Source organism: Tamandua tetradactyla, chromosome 22 (assembly GCF_023851605.1).
Source record: "Tamandua tetradactyla isolate mTamTet1 chromosome 22, mTamTet1.pri, whole genome shotgun sequence".
Classification (NCBI taxonomy): Eukaryota; Metazoa; Chordata; class Mammalia; order Pilosa; family Myrmecophagidae; genus Tamandua; species Tamandua tetradactyla.
The window spans coordinates 9,777,498-9,797,499 of NC_135348.1; the positions used below are offsets into that span (position 1 = coordinate 9,777,498).

Consider the following 20,002-nt stretch of genomic DNA (forward strand, 5'->3'; position numbering starts at 1 on the left):
TTTTCTGTGAAAGAGTATGTTTGCATTAAGGACCATTTCATTGTTATTTTCAGTGATAAATTTTAGACATCTTACCATAAAATTGTCAGTATTTTGTTAGGTATTGTATGTTCAATTACAAAAAATAGGTAGTTATTTTCTGTATTTGAAATTCCCAAAATTCACATCGGAATGTTATAAATTATCTTTGTCCAATGCAAATTGAAAATGGATAGAGGTTCAGTCTCTTAAACAGATGTTCTTTTTTGAAGATATTTTCCCGTAAGTAAACTTGTTTACTTGTTGTTTAAAGGATATATAACATGACTTCTGCTTAATCATATTAGCCAATTTTTGTCATAGCAGTGTTATTTGATATAAATGTATTTTGCTGCTTAAAGTGTTTTGGAGCCCCGATACTACATTTTTACACTGAATAATTGTTTTAATTCAATACGAGAGTTGATTACCTATTGAAGAAAAGAAATCAATAGTGAAGTTTAAAGTGTATGTTTCTTTTGTAATGTGAGTCACTCCTAATTTATCTTTGACATTCTCATTTTGGCCTTTTTATGGTGTCTAAAGTAATGCACCATTTACCATAGAATAAAAAATAAAGGTATTTCTTAAACATACTTCTCTTTGGATTCTCTAGATTTGCTCTGATTGGTCCATATTAAGTCAGTCTGTGGAGCAAGAGAAATGGGCTTATTTTGAGTTTCCAGCCAAAATACTTCTGGTTTGGGTCAGTACAGTCTTTACCACGTGGCTATTTTGCAGTTCTCAGGAAATGCTGAGACTGTATTCGCTATATTAACTTCTGCTCACTGCATATTGATTGTGGCTTCCTGAACACAGGTCCCCATTGCTTATATTTAGGGACAAGGCCAAAGACTGAATTCTTGTGCTTCTCATTAGGCTCAAAAGCATTTCAAACCTTTTATTTAAAGGTTGTATCAGGTCAAGGAAATGGTACAGTTACTGCAGTTGCCACTTTTCTTCCTCTTTAATCTCCTGTAGAATGGAATCAGAAATTTGAAAGCAGTGCCTAAAAATTTTTGCTTCTTGCTTAGTTAATTTCATTTTAGTAAAATGTGAATCCTTATACATATGACTAATTTTGCATTGTTTCTTACATAATGGCCACTTATTTTCTGATGTCACATAAGCTTGATACCTGCTAATATATGTCTCATTTTTCTAAAATTAGAGGAATATGATGGGCAGTGTATCTTTTCCACTTTATATACTTATTGGTCATTATCAAAGTGGTTATTTCCTGCAAAAATCATTTTATTGGAAATGTGAAACAACATGTGATTATCTCCAGTTTATGGGGAAAAAATCTTGCCTGAAATAATGAGTTTAACAGCACTTCAGTTGCCAGCAATTCAAGTCAAATATGAATTCATACTCATATTTCAAATAGTGTGTAAAATTGTGTTCTGAGCGGTTAAGTTTTTTTAATAGTATCAGTATGCAGTAGGTACTGCCATGTGCCAGACACAGTGAGATACTGATTATGGGCTTCAATAAAAATAGTTTTGCTTTCCAGAAAACCTAGTGCATGGAAAAGAAAGATTACCCAATATATTATGATTAAAATGTATAATCCTAAAGGAATTACAATGGGGAAATCAAGGACTGCATTCTAAAAGAGATAACATCTGTTCTGGGTTTTTTTTTTTTTTCCTTTTTGACATGGGCAGGTGCTGGGAGTCAAACCTGGGTCTCCGGCATGGCAGGCAAGAACTCTGCCGCTGAGCCACCATTGCACACCCCTGAACTGGGTTTTGATAGTAGGATATTAGTTTACTGTTTTTTTCTGATCATAGGAAAATGCAAAAATATAGTCCTAGAAGTTTTCACATTAAAAAGATAGGAGGTGCACGGGTAGTTCAGTGGTTATAATGCCCGCCTTTCGTGTGGGTAGACCCGGGTTCGATTCCTGGATCATGCACACATCCCCCAAAAAAAGATAGGGAGTTGTTTTGTTTTTGATATTCCAGGCATCTAGCACAGTGCCTGGACATAATAAGTTCTCAATTGTTGAATATTCATTGTCTTAAGAAATGAAATGATTAGCAGCTATCTTTTCTTTTATACATGGGCAGGCACTGATTAGCAGCTATCTTGTAGTATAAGTTCAAGAACTTCATTTGGGCATGCCTTGCATGTTGTATTGATTTTTGTGGTTTACTTAATATAGCAATTCACTCTTTTATTTTTCCTTGGGAAACATTTATTCTTGGGATTCAGTTTGTGGTAGACAGTGTAGCTTTGTTGCTTTTCTTTGTTTTCTTTTTCTTTTGTTTTAATGCTATGGGAAATGATAGATTGAGGTAGTGAAAACAAAAACTAGAGCCTAGATTTTCTGCACAGTATATTATGACACTTTTGTATTAATAGTCAGAATTTAAAATATTAAGTGTGCAAATGGGATATTTCTATACAATGTGGAATTGATGGACGGATACTTATTTGAGCTGTGTAGCCTTCATATCTCTTCTTTCTACAGAATCAGATAAGATAAGGCAGAGATTACTTTGGATTTTATGGGGGGAGAAAGTGGTACCAGCTCGTGGAGTTAGAAAAATTACCAGGGATATTTTATTGTTAAAAGTGAAATTTGTTAATTGAGAATTAATTAGAGTCAATGCAAAAATAGCCATATACATGAACTAACAAGATTAGGATAGAGGGATTATCACAGGTTGAAAACAGTGAGCAAAGCAAGGCAGAAATAAAACCAGGGAAATTATGTTTTCATCAGGTATGGGTTGGAAATTGATACAGCTGACTCTTACAGAAAAGCTTTTTAACACAATTTGAAAATATCGTATTTGGATTTAACACATCATAAAATCTCACATCTCCCAGTTTGAGGGTAGTATGTATATAACACAGAGAAGCCACATTCTTCAGACCTCCCAAACTAAACCAAAACTAGAGACCTGTATCTTTTTATCTAATTCTTATTTCAGTAGGTCTTTCTGCTAAAGTCAATTTAAAACATTAACAGAGGGAGGAGTTGGGTGATCTATCTTACCTATGAGTCACATTATCCAAAACCTCTTTTTGGATATTTCATTATTAATAACACTGCATTTTGAAGAGCCATAATCCTTATTGTTTTTTGTGATTCTCTTATTTCTGTCTTCCTTCATCCATAATAAATATGTCTTTTAAACGGATGAAGAATATGTTATGCATGGCAAAAATTATTACTTTGATTTTAATGCCAAACATATCAAATACATATAGCTATATAATGATTCTTTATAATTTAATTATATGTATACACATATAGTCAACAGTTTTGCAGTATTTACCATTATTAAGTGCTCTTCTTTTTTTTATTAATTAAAAAAAGAATTAACAAAACAATTAGAAATCATTCCAATCTACATGTACAATCAGTAATTCTTAATAACATCACATAGTTGCATATTCATCATTTCTTAGTACATTTGCATCGATTTAGAAAAAGAAATAAAAAGACAACAGAATAAGAATTAAAACAATAATAGAAAGAGAAAAAAAAAACCTATACCTCACATGCAGTTTCATTCAGTGTTTTAACATAATTGCATTACAATTGGGTAGTATTGTGCTGTCCATTTCTGAGTTTTTATATCCAGTCCCGTTGTACAGTCTGTATCCCTTCAGCTCCAATTATCCCTTCTCTTTTTTTTTTTTTTTAATTAACGGAAAAAAAGAAATTAACCCAACATTTAAAGATCATACCATTCTACATATGCATTCATTAATTCTTAACATCATCACATAGATGCATGATCATCATTTCTTAGTACATATGCATTGGTTTAGAAGAACTAGCAACATAACCAAAAAAGATATAGAATGTTAATATAGAGAAAAAAATAAAAGTAATAATAGTAAAATCAAAACAAAACAAAACAAAACAAAACAAAAACCTATAGCTCAGATGCAGCTTCATTCAGTGTTTTAACATGATTACTTTACAATTAGGTATTATTGTGCTGTCCATTTTTGAGTTTTTGTATCTAGTCCTGTTACACCGTCTGTATCCCTTCAACTCCAATTGGCCATTATCTTACCCTGTTTCTACCTCCTGCTGGACTCTGTTATCAAGGACATATTCCAAATTTATTCTCGAATGTCTGTTCACATCAGTGGGACCATACAGTATTTGTCCTTTAGTTTTTGGCTAGACTCACTCAGCATAATGTTCTCTAGGTCCATCCATGTTATTACATGCTTCATAAGTTTATCCTGTCTTAAAGCTGCATAGTATTCCATCGTATGTATATACCACAGTTTGTTTAGCCACTCTTCTGTTGATGGAGATTTCGGCTGTTTCCATCCCTTTGCAATTGTAAATAATGCTGCTATAAACATTGGTGTGCAAATGTCCGTTTGTGTCTTTGCCCTTAAGTCCTTTGAGTAGATTCCCAGCAATGGTATTGCTGGGTCGTATGGCAATTCTATATTCAGCTTTTTGAGGAACCGCCAAACTGCCTTCCACAGTGGTTGCACCATTTGACATTCCCACCAACAGTGGATAAGTGTGCCTCTTTCTCCGCATCCTCTCCAGCACTTGTCATTTTCTGTTTTTTTGATAATGGCCATTCTGGTGGGTGTGAGATGATATCTCATTGTGGTTTTGATTTGCATTTCTCTAATGGCCAGGGACATTGAGCATCTCTTCATGTGCCTTTTGGCCATTTGTATTTCCTCTTCTGATAGGTGTCTGTTCAAGTCTTTTTCCCATTTTGTAATTGGGTTGGCTGTCTTTTTGTTGTTGAGATGAACAATCTCTTTATAAATTCTGGATACTAGACCTTTATCTGATATATCATTTCCAAATATTGTCTCCCATTGTGAAGGCTGTCTTTCTACTTTCTTGATGAAGTTCTTTGATGCACAAAAGTGTTTAATTTTGAGGAGTTCCCATTTATTTATTTCCTTCTTCAGTGCTCTTGCTTTAGGTTTAAGGTCCATAAAACCGCCTCCAGTTGTAAGATCCATAAGATATCTCCCAACATTTTCCTCTAACTGTTTTATGGTCTTAGACCTAATGTTTAGATCTTTGATCCATTTTGAGTTAACTTTTGTATAGGGTGTGAGAGATGGGTCTTCTTTCATTCTTTTGCATATGGATATCCAGTTCTCTAGGCACCATTTATTGAAGAGACTGTTCTGTCCCAGGTGAGTTAGCTTGACTGCCTTATCAAAGATCAAATGTCCATAGATGAGAGGGTCTAATCTGAGCACTCTATTCGATTCCATTGGTCGATATATCTATCTTTATGCCAATACCATACTGTTTTGACCACTGTGGCTTCATAATATGCCTTAAAGTCAGGCAGTGCGAGACCTCCAGCTTCGTTTTTTTTCCTCAAGATGCTTTTAGCAATTCGGGGCACCCTGCCCTTCCAGATAAATTTGCTTATTGGTTTTTCTATTTCTGAAAAATAAGTTGTTGGGATTTTGATTGGTATTGCATTGAATCTGTAAATCAATTTAGGTAGGATTGACATCTTAACTATATTTAGTCTTCCAATCCATGAACACGGTATGCCCTTCCATCTGTTTAGGTCTTCTGTGATTTCTTTTAGCAGTTTTTTGTAGTTTTCTTTATATAGGTTTTTTGTCTCTTTAGTTAAATTTATTCCTAGGTATTTTATTCTTTTAGTTGCAATTGTAAATGGGATTCGTTTCTTGATTTCCCCCTCAGTTTGTTCATTACTAGTGTATAGAAATGCTACAGATTTTTGAATGTTGATCTTGTAACCTGCTACTTTGCTGTACTCATTTATTAGCTCTAGTAGTTTTGTTGTGGATTTTTCCGGGTTTTCGACGTATAGTATCATATCGTCTGCAAACAGTGATAGTTTTACTTCTTCCTTTCCAATTTTGATGCCTTGTATTTCTTTTTCTTGTCTAATTGCTCTGGCTAGAACCTCCAACACAATGTTGAATAATAGTGGTGATAGTGGACATCTTTGTCTTGTTCCTGATCTTAGGGGGAAAGTTTTCAATTTTTCCCCATTGAGGATGATATTAGCTGTGGGTTTTTCATATATTCCCTCTATCATTTTAAGGAAGTTCCCTTGTATTCCTATCTTTTGAAGTGTTTTCAACAGGAAAGGATGTGAATCTTGTCGAATGCCTTCTCTGCATCAATTGAGATGATCATGTGATTTTTCTGCTTTGATTTGTTGATATGGTGTATTACATTAATTGCTTTTCTTATGTTGAACCATCCTTGCATACCTGGGATGAATCCTACTTGGTCATGATGTATAATTCTTTTAATGTGTTGTTGGATACGATTTGCTAGAATTTTATTGAGGATTTTAGCATCTGTATTCATTAGAGAGATTGGTCTGTAGTTTTCTTTTTTTGTAATATCTTTGCCTGGTTTTGGTATGAGGGTGATGTTGGCTTCATAGAATGAATTAGGCAGTTTTCCCTCCACTTCGATTTTTTTGAAGAGTTTGAGGAGAATTGGTACTAATTCTTTCTGGAACGTTTGGTAGAATTCACATGTGAAGCCATCTGGTCCTGGACTTTTCTTTTTAGGAAGCTTTTGAATGACTAATTCAATTTCTTTACTTGTGATTGGTTTGTTGAGGTCATCTATGTCTTCTTGAGTCAAAGTTGGTTGTTCATGTCTTTCCAGGAACCCGTCCATTTCATCTAAATTGTTGAATTTATTAGCATAAAGTTGTTCATAGTATCCTGTTATTACCTCCTTTATTTCTGTGAGGTCAGTAGTTATGTCTCCTCTTCCATTTCTGATCTTATTTATTTGCATCCTCTCTCTTCTTCTTTTTGTCAATCTTGATAGGGGCCCATCAGTCTTATTGATTTTCTCATACCACCAACTTCTGGTCTTATTGATTTTCTCTACTGTTTTCATATTTTCAATTTCATTTATTTCTGCTCTGATCTTTGTTATTTCTTTCCTTTTGCTTGCTTTGGGATTAGTTTGCTGTTCTTTCTCCAGTTCTTCCAATTGAACAGTTAATTCCTGCATTTTTGCCTTTTCTTCTTTTCTGATATAGGCATTTAGGGCAATAAATTTCCCTCTTAGCACTGCCTTTGCTGCATCCCATAAGTTTTGATATGTTGTGTTTTCATTTTCATTTGCCTCGAGGTATTTACTAATTTCTCTTGCAATTTCTTCTTTGACCCACTCGTTGTTTAAGAGTGTGTTGTTGAGCCTCCACGTATTTGTGAATTTTCTGGCATTCCGCCTATTATTGATTTCCAACTTCATTCCTTTATGATCCGAGAAAGTGTTGTGTATGATTTCAATCTTTTTAAATTTGTTAAGACTTGCTTTGTGACCCAGCATATGGTCTATCTTTGAGAATGATCCATGAGCACTTGAGAAAAAGGTGTATCCTGCTGTTGTGGGATGTAATGTCCTATAAATGTCTGTTAAGTCTAGCTCATTTATAGTAATATTCAGATTCTCTATTTCTTTATTGATCCTCTGTCTAGATGTTCTGTCCATTGATGAGAGTGGGGAATTGAAGTCTCCAACTATTATGGTATTTGTGTCTATTTCCCTTTTCAGTGTTTGCAGTGTATTCCTCACGTATTTTGGGGCATTCTGGTTCGGTGCGTAAATATTTATGATTGTTATGTCTTCTTGTTTAATTGTTCCTTTTATTAGTATATAGTGTCCTTCTTTGTCTCTTTTAACTGTTTTACTTTTGAAGTCTAACTTGTTGGATATTAGTACAGCCACTCCTGCTATTTTCTGGTTGTTATTTGCATGAAATATCTTTTCCCAACCTTTCACTTTCAACCTATGTTTATCTTTGGGTCTAAGATGTGTTTCCTGTAGACAGCATATAGAAGGATCCTGTTTTTTAATCCATTCTGCCAATCTATGTCTTTTGATTGGGGAATTCAGTCCATTAACATTTAGTGTTATTACTGTTTGGATAATATTTTCCTCTGCCATTTAGCCTTTTGTATTATATATATCATATCTGACTTTCCTTCTTTCTACACTCTTCTCCATACCTCTCTCTTCTGTCTTTTCGGTTCTGACTCTAGTGCTCCCTTTAGTATTTCTTGCAGAGCTGGTCTCTTGGTCACAAATTCTCTCAGTGACTTTTTGTCTGAGAATGTTTTAATTTCTCCCTCATTTTTGAAGGACAATTTTGCTGGATATAGGAGTCTTGGTTGGCCGTTTTTCTCTTTTAGTAATTTAAATATATCATCCCACTGTCTTCTAGCCTCCATGGTTTCTGCTGAGAAATCTACACATAGTCTTATTGGGTTTCCCTTGTATGTGATGGATTGTTTTTCTCTTGCTGCTTTCAAGATCCTCTCTTTCTCTTTGACCTCTGACATTCTAACTAGTAAGTGTCTTGGAGAACGCCTATTTGGGTCTAATCTCTTTGGGGTGCGCTGCACTTCTTGGATCTGTAATTTTAGGTCTTTCATAAGAGTTGGGAAATTTTCAGTGAAAATTTCTTCCATTAGTTTTTCTCCTCCTTTTCCCTTCTCTTCTCCTTCTGGGACACCCACAACACCCACAACCGTATATTTGTGCGGTTCATATTGTCCTTGAGTTCCCTGATACCCTGCTCAAGGTTTTCCATTCTTTTCCCTATAGTTTCTGTTTGTTTTTGGAATTCAGATGTTCCATCCTCCATATCACTAATTCTATCTTCTGTCTCTTTGAATCTATCATTGTAGGTATCCATTGTTTTTTCTATCTTTTCTACTTTGTCCTTCACTTCCATAAGTTCTGTGATTTGTTTTTTCAGTTTTTCTATTTCTTCTTTATGTTCAGCCCATGTCTTCTTCATGTCCTCCCTCAATTTATTGATTTCGTTTTTGAAGAGGTTTTCCATTTCTGTTCGTATGTTTAGCATTAGTTGTCTCAGCTCCTGTATCTCATTTGAACTATTGGTTTGTTCCTTTGACTGGGCCATATTTTCAATTATTTGAGTGTGATCCGTTATCTTCTGCTGGCGTCTGCGCATTTAGACAGATTTCCCTGGGTATTGGATCCAAAAGTTTGGAAGATTTTCCTGTGAAATCTCTGGGTTCTGTTTTTCTTATCCTGCCCAGTAGGTGGCGCTCGTGGCACACGTTTGTCTGCGGGTCCCACCAGTAAAAGGTGCTGTGGGACCTTAAACTTTGGAAAACTCTCGCCATCCGGGGGGTTCGCTAGCCGAAGCGGCTTGAGCCGGCCCTGGGTCCGAACACAGGGAGGGTTGCTGGTCGCCGCAGCCCGGGAAAGAGCCCGTCCGAATTTCCTAGTCGGCTCTGGGCGACAAGCGTGGCGGGAGGGCGCCAGCGGCAGCGGCCCACCCGGGAGAGTGCACGTTCCCCGGGAGTCACAGGTTTGGAAGGGGCCTCCCCCGCCCGTCACCGTTCTCCGCAGCCTGGTGATTTCCAATCCAATTCTCTCAGTTGGTCCCGGGGGCTGCGCGTGGTGTGGGCACCAGCCGCCTTGGTTTCAGGGGACCGCCTCTCCAATTCTCCCAGCCGGCCCAGGAAGGGGGAAGGGAGTAACTCCGGCCGCTTGCCACCCCGCCCGGTGAGGCCCACGCGCCTCGGCGATCTCACCCGAGCTGCTTCTCTCAGCCAGCCAGCCGTTCCAGGATGGGGTACGCTGTCTGTTTTATTTCTGTTTTGGCTTTGGCGCTTTCTGTATCGTTTCTACTCCCCTAGTAGCTGTCCTGGAGAAGAAACTAAGATCCGCGCGTCTTACTAAGCCGCCATCTTCCAGGAAGTCCTCTTCTTTTTTTTTTAATTTTATTTTGGGTTCATTTTAGTTTTCATTAATTTTACCTTAATAGATGCTGAGTAGGATAATATGAAGTGGTGTATAATTATAGTTTTAAAATGTAGGGTTTATATATCTAAATATCATTTTTCATTTTTCATGCTAAAACTCACTTTCTATGTTGAGCAAGATTTGCTTTTGCTCAGGGTACACTGAAAGGAGCCTATTGTAACTATTTTAGTAATTCAACTACCAAGGTTTGTTTTATTTCATTGGTATTGTTTTTGAGCATACCATCAGTTATTATAGGAGGAGCACACGTCAATAAAACAGTAACAAAATATCTACTTGTCTCATCCCTGAATATACTAGTCAAGTTATTTGTTTAGAAAGATGTCTTTTAAAACAGCAGAACTATAAGTGTAGTGTCTTAAATTGGTAAAAATGTTTGTTGTTTCATTTCTTTTTTTATTACAGACCTCATTTGGAATTTGCATAAAACTTTAGCAGTAATCTGAAAATTATATGTATTTGGTGGCAAACCCCAGTGCATTTTGTGTTGAATTTTTTGGGAACAGCAATTTAACTTAAAAGAACATTCACAATCCTTTTACCACAAATAAGTGCTAGATTTTCAGCCTTTAAATTCTATTTAATTATGGTTTAATGGAGTTGCCAATTATAAAGGAGACAAAGATGTAAACACAATTTAAGTATATACATTTTAACCACAAGTTTTTTTGACTGAATATATAAAAATAAAATTCAGATCTTTTAATGGTCATGTAGCTTTCTAGACTGTATATGAAGGTGTAAATACTGGTATATTGATAAAGAGTACTTTGCTATAATGCATGTTTTCCTCCAAACAAAAAATGGGACAAATATTAAATTTTAATAGATGGGAAAGATTAATTCATTAAAAAACCTTAGTTGCCAAAATGAGAAGGACTGTTGTTATAAACTATTGCTATAAACACCTTTGAAATATGCAGATTGTTGAAAGAAAATCAAGAGGAAGGCGATATCTCATTTTAAAAAGGAGTCTTTGAAAACATACAGCTTATGAATTTAATTTTAATAGTTAATGATCATTTTCTTAATAAAATTGATCAGTATAAGGAAGAAATAAGACTAGCTTGATAGATTCTTCTGTGTTTCTAGGAGATATGGAATTACTAAACTATTTGCACAGAAGAGTTTAATTATTTCATATATACTAACATTACCAACAGCAGTACCAAACTTAGCATCCAGAAAGAAGGAAAGGACTTATTTATAGGTTGACCACTGTTTAGGAATAGTTTAGGCACTGAGAAGAGTCATATTACTTTTTTTTTTCTTTTCAGTTTGTAAAACAATTTTTATTTTCATTTATTTTTTCAATGGATTTTAATATTCTATAAATATTTATATCTTAAAATCACACAACTTAAAGAAAACAAGGCACCAAATGACACACTAACAGCAGAAACTGCTTATTATTAATTGCTCATCATTTCATGATGCTATATCCATCCATATAAAAATAAAAACTAAAGAAAATAGACTGTTAACTAAAGCAAATAATAATGAATGAAAAGCATAATTATAAAAAAAAAATCAGATTTTAAACCAGAAATCCGCAAAAACTTGACTGTGAAAGAATTTTCATTCCAAGTAGGCAAAATACATAGCGCCTCCATCCTAGGTGCTTCTCTCCCTGACTCTTCTCAGGTTCAGCATTTTCACCATCTTCTCTCTCTGCAGAGGCTCACTCACGCTACCACTTTACATTATTTATATTGTTTAAAAATCTTATGGCACTTAAAGCATATTTACTAATATTATATTCCTCATAGTTTGCACTGTAAATATTAAAAGGAAATTATATTTGTCTTTACCTTGTCTTTCTAATTGTTCTGCTGTATAAATGAATACTTACCTGGTTGATTGTTGAAACAGCAAAGTTCACAGAATGAAAAAGCTGCTTCATAAATACTTGTTAAAATTATTTTTCGTAGCCAAGGATAAAACAGCTTGTTCTTTAACCTTAATAATATCTAAGTGCATGGTTCTTGACATTAGGTCTTTTTTAGATTCAAGAAGTTTATGAGAACAATGTTCTTTTTTAACGCAATTTTATCGAGAGAGCGTCACACACCATACAATCCATCAAAAGTATACAGTCAGGGAGGCTCATAGTATCATCACATAGTTGTGGATTATCACCACAATAGATCAGTTTTAGAATGCTTTCATTACTCCAAAAATAAAAGTACAAAATAAAAATACGAAAGAAAACCCAAAACATCCCATACCCCGTATTTCCCCCACCCATCATTGATACCTAGCGTGTATATGCTACTATTGTTGAAACTGTATTAAAATATTACTATTACCTATAACCCATAATTTGCAATAGTTACATTTCTCCCATATATACTCTTTGTATTAGTCGTGGTTCTCTCGAGAAACAGAGCCAACAGGAGAGATCTGTAAATACGAGATTTATAAAGGTACACGCGACTGTGGGAATGGAGGGGTCAGTAATCCGCAGGGCAGGCTGCGAAACTGGCAGCTCTGATGGAGGATCCGGACAAATTCCACAGGCGAGGCTCGCTCACTGAAGAAGCAGTGGAAGAGGCGCTCCCTCTCCTTAAAAGTCTTCACTGATTGGGTTATCTTGTGGGTGGGAGTCAGCCCTTAGTCCATCACAGAAGTAACCAGCCACAGATGCAATTAACTGACTGGTGATTTACCAAGCCAGCTCTCCGCTTTATCAATCAGCCATGAAATATCCTTGCAGCAGTGGTCACAGGCCAGTGCTTGCCTGACTAGGCAACTGGGCATCATCACTTGGCCAAGTTGACACCAGAACCTAGCCGTCACACCTCTCCATTATTAACTCCTTGGAAAAGTGCTGTGCATTTGCTCTGATTTGTGGAAGAACTTATTTATGTTTGTTAATCAGGCATCCCCATTACAAGGTTCACTGTTGAACATTCCCATATTTTAACCTCTGCTTTTCCTTCTGGTGACTGACATACATGACACTAAACGACCCCTTTTCACCACGTTCACATACAATCCAGCACTGTTAATTATACTCACAGTAATATGCTATTGTCACCTTCATCATATTTCAGACATTTAAGTTCAATCAAGCTAAAAGTTCCATACATCTTAAGCAACTGCTACCCATCCTCTAGCCTCATTCTATCTCCTGATAAACTGTATTCTAGATCGTATGATTATGAGTTTACATAGTATATTTAGTTCATATCAGTGAGCTCATACATTATGTGTCCTTTTGTGTCTGGCTTATTCACTTAGCATAATGTCCTCAAGGTTCATCTGTGCTTCAGGACTTGATTCTTTCTCACTACTGAATAATACCCCATCATGTGTTCATACCACATTGCGTTTATCCACACATCTGTTGATGGACACCTGGGTTGTGTCCTTCTTTGGGCAATTGTGTATAGCATCGGTGTGAACATCAGTGCACCAGTGTGTTTGCGTACCTGCTGTCAGTTCTTCTGGGTATATGCCGAGGAGTAGCATTGCCAGATCCTAACTCGCCTGGATTTTAAAGAGGCTACTTTCTGTCTTTCCCACTAAGAATGATTTTGCAGTAATTCAGGTTTCCAGTGTATTTAAATTCCTTCATGGCTGTTGATCTGCTCTCTCCACTGGCCTTCGAACCTTGACTGGCTGCCTGTGCATGAACTGGCCAGATTCCACCAGGCTCTGGGCTCCCTGCCCGGTTCTGTGGTGCTCCCAGGACCCAGTCCTCAGAGTGACGTTCATATGTTATCAATGTGGAATGATGGTAAAATGTTTTGACTAACGTAAAGACTGAATGAAAATTAACTGCAGTTCTGTAATGCTGCTGAAGATTGGGATCAGGGTGTATATATATATATATATATATCTGTGATCCAGCAACTTTGTACCAGAGAAAATATATTATTTTTCCAATACTGTGACCACATTGCCAACAAATGTACCAGTTTAAGACAACACCCATTTATTAACTTGCAATTCTATGGGACAGAAGTGCTCTGTGTGGCCGGGTTCTCTGGTGGCTTCAAAGACCAAAATCAAGGGGTCAGCCTGGCTGCATTCCTTTCTGGAGACTATGGAGAAGATATGCTCCCAAGCTCATTCAGGGGCCTTGAAGTTTAGGGCAGGGCCCCTTTTCCTTGCTGGTTGTCAGCCACAGCCCGTCCTCAGCTCCTAGAGGTGTCCCACCTTCCTTGGCACATGACCACCATCTTCTAAATCAGCAAGGAAGAATCTCTCTTCTGTGGGCTCTGTCTTCAGGGAGATCCCGGTTCCTGATCAGTGTAGGCCCACCTCAGCACCTACCTTTTGATGAACTCAAAGTCAGCTAATTGGTAACATTATCATGGAACTGATATCTCATCTTTTTCACAAGGGATTATACAAAGACGAGGGTCCTTAGAATTCTGCCTGCTACAGGGGGACGTGAGATCACTGTTTTGACATCAATGAGAGAACTTACCGACTCTTTTTTTTAATTAATTTATTTTTTATTTATGATACAAAACCACATGCAAACACATTCTCATCATATGATCGTTCCATTCTTGTTATGTAATCAATAACTCACACTATCATCACATAGTTGTATATTCATCATCATGATCATTTCTTAGAACATCTGCATCAATTCAGAAAAAGCAATAAAAAGAAAACAGAAAAAATTTCATACATACCATACCCCTTACCCCTCCCCTTCACCGATCACCAGCATTTCAATCTACTAAATTTATTTTAACATTTGTTCCCCCTATTATTTATTTATTTTTAATCCATATGTTTTACTTGTCCGTCGATAAGGTGACAAAAGGAGCATCAGACACAAGACTCTCACAACCACACAGTCACACTGTGACAGCCATATCATCATACAATTATCTTCAAGAGACATGGTTACCGGAACACAGCTCCGCATTTTCAGGCAGTTCCCTCCAGCCTCTCCATTACATCTTAACTAACAAGGTGATATCTATTTAATGCATAAGAATAACCTCCAGGATAACCTCTCCACTCTGTTTGAAATCTCTCAGCCATTGACACTTTGTTTTGTCTCATTTTGCTCTTCCCCCTTTTGGTCGAGAAGGTTTTCTCAATCCCTTGATGCTGAGTTCCAGCTCATTCTAGGATTTCTGTCCCACGTTGCCAGGAAGGTCCATACCCCCTGGGAGTCATGTCCCATGTAGAGAGGGGGATGGCAGTGAGTTTGCTTGTTGTGTTGGCTGAGAGAGAGAGGCCACATCTGAACAACAGAAGAGGTTCTCTTGGGGGTGACTCTTAGGCCTAATTTTAAGTAGGCTTAGCCTATCCTTTGCAGGATTAGAACTTGCAGGCTCTTAAGATTTTGAGTAGGGAAATAGAGGGAATAGGGATTGGTGGTTAAAATGGAATCAGGTTATGGGAGGAGAAAGAAATGGGAAGAAGAAAAGGCAGGAAATTATAGTAGAAAAAATAAAAGAAGAAAAGTGTACAGTAGAGTACATAATGTCAAATGATTTAATAGGCTGTTAGTGAAATCTCTATTGCATGGTTTAATAGCACATACCCAAAGAGAATGAAGACACCAGATTTGTCTAATTTTGGAAGTAGTTATCCATCTTAAGAGTTTGGATGTTGAGGCTGGGGAGCAAATGAATAAATAATGGTGCATATAGAGTATAGTATTCTTATCTCTGTAATTTTACTGCAGATGCGAAGTTCAGTACTGTACAATCTATCACTCAGTGAAACATTGCTGTAATTTAAATCTGTTCTGATATCCTGAGTTTATAAGAGTTGCACAAAAAACAAGTGCCAAGTTTATGTCATGTATATTACTTAATGTGTAAGGCTCAGTTTAGGATTTTTTTTCAACTTTTTAAAATTATATTAGAAACTGAATAAGACAAATAGTTTAGAAGTTTTTTCTTTTACTACAGTTTATCATTCTTAAATGGATTTTCATAGCTTGAAGGGCTATAACTGCCTTAATTTTATATTTTTAAGTGAATTAATGCTCATTTTATAAATATTATGGGTTTCCTCTCATCATTAACTCATCAATGGGTGGGTATAAGAATACTTTCTTCTATTATTAATTTACCCTCCCTCTCCCCTCTCTCCCCTAACAACTAGTAAAAAGAAAGAGATATTTTTAACAACATATTTTAACATTTCCCAAATGTAAAAAGGTATCATGTCGAGTCAGCTTGGAAACTATTTATGTTATATTTCCCTCTTAGAAATTCTAAATTCTTATTAGCAAACTAAAGTCACTGAGAAGTTGTGCAAAATTTCTTATATTTTCTTGTCTTTGCACAGTGCTGCTAGCTCCCTTGCAACAAGAAATTGACTTGTTTTTCTTTTCAAAGTCATTTAAGGTTTGAGGTCATCTAGTTGTCCAATTAATAGCAAACTTTGGCCTTGAGTTGAGTATCTTTTTTTTCAAACATTAAGAGCCCAAATAATAAACTGCTGTTAAGATCATTTTCTCAGCTCAGTTTTAAAATCATTGCTAATAAAGGGCAGGTAAAACAACAACAACAGGGCAGGCCACAGTGGCTCAGTGGGAGAGTTCTCGCCTCCCATGCTGGAGACCCCTGTTTGATTCCCGGGGCCTGCCCATGTGAAGAAAAAAACAACAACAAACAAACCCGTAAAAAGGTGGCCTGGCATGCTAACATTTCAAGGGTCTATGAAAAAAGCTAATAGCTTCACTCATATTACTGCACTTTGCCCTCTTTTATAGTCATATTTCTTTTCCCTCAACTATTAAAATATCCCTTATAGATTGTCAAGTATAGAATTAATGCACACCTTTAATTAATTGACTGAAGCTCCACAGTTCTTATTTTGAAATCAAAGGACTGTTATTATCTGTTATAAATAGAGTTATAACCAGTTTTTTATTCTCATATGACACATATTAGGTCATTCCTGTAGGATAGGGCTTCACTCAATTTTATTGTGACTTTAGGAATCTAAAAGAGTTGATAGTTGAAATTTCAGAAATTTGCACTGAAAAGAACAGTTTGCTTTGTTTTTTCAAGTACAAATAAATAAAAGTTTTTATTCAATGCTTTTAAAATGACTTTTTTTCTGGTTACGTTCTGAAAAGCGTGGTGCTTTTTTATGTCGTATAAAACATACCCAACGCTTTTTTTTTAGGGTAAGAACGTGAATGATAACATGCATTTATTTTGAAACATAATTTTTGCAATGTGTGTTCTAAATGTATGTCTATGTATATATTTTTGCTTTAGGAGTTCAAGATCCCCAGCATGAGAGAATTATTACTGTGTCTACTAATGGAAGTATTCACAGCCCGAGGTTCCCTCATACTTATCCAAGAAATATGGTATTGGTCTGGAAATTAGTAGCAGTAGAGGAGAATGTATGGATACAACTTACATTTGATGAAAGATTTGGGCTTGAAGACCCAGAAGATGACATATGCAAGTAAGTTACGCTGGCAATGACGAGTATGATTTTAAAACAACCTGACGTAGTCTGTCATGTTCCTTCATTTTGATGATGAGATTTTAAATGCCATCTTTTCTTGTTCTGTTAATGCTTTTCTGATGATCTAACAACTTTAGAAAAGCTATCTTTCATTTCAAAACTTCATTTAAAATCCGAGGGCATATCCCTATACATATATAATCATTATTTTCTACCTACTTTTGAAATAATATGAGGTAAAGCCATTAAAATGAAGTAAAACCATTGAAAATAAGGAATAGAATCAAACAATAAAAGCCAAATGAGAGAATCAATTTCTGCGAGAAACCTAGGTTATGATTACTGGTAACGATTTTATATTTGAGTTTCTTTGACAGCCAAGCCAGTAAAAAACACAAGCTGTTAAAAAAAAAATTGTATGCATGGATATATATTACATAGCTATACACATGTGAATATATATATATACACACAAAAGACTAAGAAGTTTGAATATTTCATCACAAAGAAGAAATGTAGTTCTCAAGCCAGAATTAGAAATTTAGACTAACATTATGACTTGCCAGGTAGCAATTCATCATAATTCTTCTAGAAGCATTCATGAACCAAAGTCAGCTGGAGTATTTCACCCACGCAAAAGACCACCTACTGTATGTCATACAAATATTACTCTTTAAATCCCATGTGAATGCAGTTGTCAAGGTTGGGTGGTCTTCTTGAAGATTTTTCACTTCAGTGGCATTTGTATATCATGAAAATATTTTACTTGAGCTTCTTTGCAGGGTTCTTTATTTTCTCTTTGATATACAAGTTAAAAGAGAAGTCTCATTTTATGGTATATTATAGATAAATATTTCAGTTCAGATGAAATAAACACTGTACTTGCTGTCATCACAATTTCTATCTTTAACTTTTACATGGTTACATATTTGACACATTTCTTCTTTTTGTGACTGCATTTTATCTGTTTCCTGCCCTTACATGTATAATATTAAACTTTGAAAACTAGAAGCTTTCTTGGCTATCTTTTCTTTAAAGCCTGTTATTCAAACCCTTCATTTTATAGGTAAGGAGAATAAGATCAGAGACATTAAGTAGCAGCTTTGTATCTCATTCATTTTTTGTGCCTGACCAAATATTAAAAACCTATTTTTCCTATTACATATGTAGATGGTGTTTTACCATGTTATGTGGTTCTCGTCTCCTTTTTATAAGCAGGCTTCTATAATCTTGTCAAGAATTGTGAAGGGTCTGAGATTTTGCTGTACTTGCAAAGTATTGTAAGTTAGTTTACCAGTTTCATGCATGCAGGCAGAGGACAGGAGTCTACTGGATCAGAGACAAAGGAGTTTATTACAACAGGAGCAGCAGCTAGAGTATTAGCATATTCTTGTGCCTGTTCTTCCAGTTCTAATAAGGCAATGCCAGGAGAACCAGAGGACATCTATACTCTTAGTGAGTATGTTACAGATAGGAGGCATTATATGTATTTATATATGTATATATTTATGTGTGTGTGTGTGAATAATATGTATGTACAGGTTAATAATAGAAAATAAACCTAGCATGCTTGTGACTCAATTTAAGAAAAATGATACTTTCAGTAATTCTGAACGTCCCTTGTCCTGCCCCTATCACGCTCCTCTCTGGCTACACCTCCTTCGATCCTGGCTGCATCTCCTCTTGTCTCTGTGAATATAGTCAATATCTTAAATTTTGCTGCTGCTGTCCTGCTTTTTACTGTAATTTTCCCACATATATGCATATGTTTCTGTACAGTAAATTATTTTACCAGTTTTGAAATGTGTATGAGTAGAATCATACTCGATCTTTTCTTTTGTGAATTGATGTGTATTTTAAAAGAAGTAAAACTAAGCCATATTATATTTTTAACGTTCATTCCTGTTGATGCAAGTAGCTTAGGTCATTGGTTTTCATTGATGTATAGTATTCAATAGTATGAATAGCCAACCTTTTTTTGTCTGTTTATTGTTGCTGAGTTTAGGTTTGTTTCCAGGACTCCTTGTGTGGAAGTACAATAAAAAATTCATTGAGTATATAACGAAGAATTGTATTACTGTCTTGAGATATTCACGTCTTCAACCTACTTGGTAGAATTAAGTCATTTTTTAAAGTGTTTGGCCAGTTTATACTTCTGCCAACAGCATATAAGAATTTATGTTACACCATATTCTCACCAGTCTTTGGGTTTGTCATTCTTTTAATTTTTGTGCCTTACTATTAATTTTAATTTGTTTTTCCTGATTAGTAATGAAATTGAGAAATTTTCATACTATTTTTGGTCATTCATACTTTCTTTTCTCTGAAATACTTCTTTAAGTCTTTTGCCCAGTTTTTATTGGGCTATTTGTCTTTTTTTAATTTGCTTTTCATATTTAAGTCTTCATTCCACCTGAAATGTGTTTGTTTCTTTGTTTTCTATAGTATGAAGTTTATGTTTAAGATATCAGATAGTATCCCAGCATTCTTTATAGAATGGTCATCCTTTCTCCCAAAGATAGGCAATGATGTAAGTTGTAATTCAGGTTTTGTGTATGATCTGGTCTGTTTCTGACCTCTCTATTGTATTCCTTTGGACAAGTGCATTTATCTGTGAACCAAAATGATACTGTCTTAATTACTATAGCATTATAAAAGCTACGTAGTAAGGGAGGTCTCACCTCATTTTCTTTTTCCTTGTGAGTGTCCCAGCTATTTTATTTTTTAATATATTTTTTAGAAATAGGTTGTCAAGTTCCTTGAAAAAATCCTGTATTTTTTTTTACTGCA

General features: G+C 35.6%; 1 protein-coding gene across 3 annotated transcripts in view; it reads left to right on the top strand.

Moving 5' to 3' along the window:
* PDGFC (platelet derived growth factor C) overlaps nt 1–20,002 on the top strand; it is a 265,873-nt gene that overhangs the window by 134,456 nt on the left and 111,415 nt on the right. For all 3 annotated transcript variants that reach the window (XM_077139698.1, XM_077139696.1, XM_077139697.1), the window contains one exon: nt 17,014–17,209. In XM_077139698.1, the coding sequence (XP_076995813.1) occupies nt 17,014–17,209 (196 nt within the window). The remainder of the gene's footprint in view (nt 1–17,013; nt 17,210–20,002) is intronic.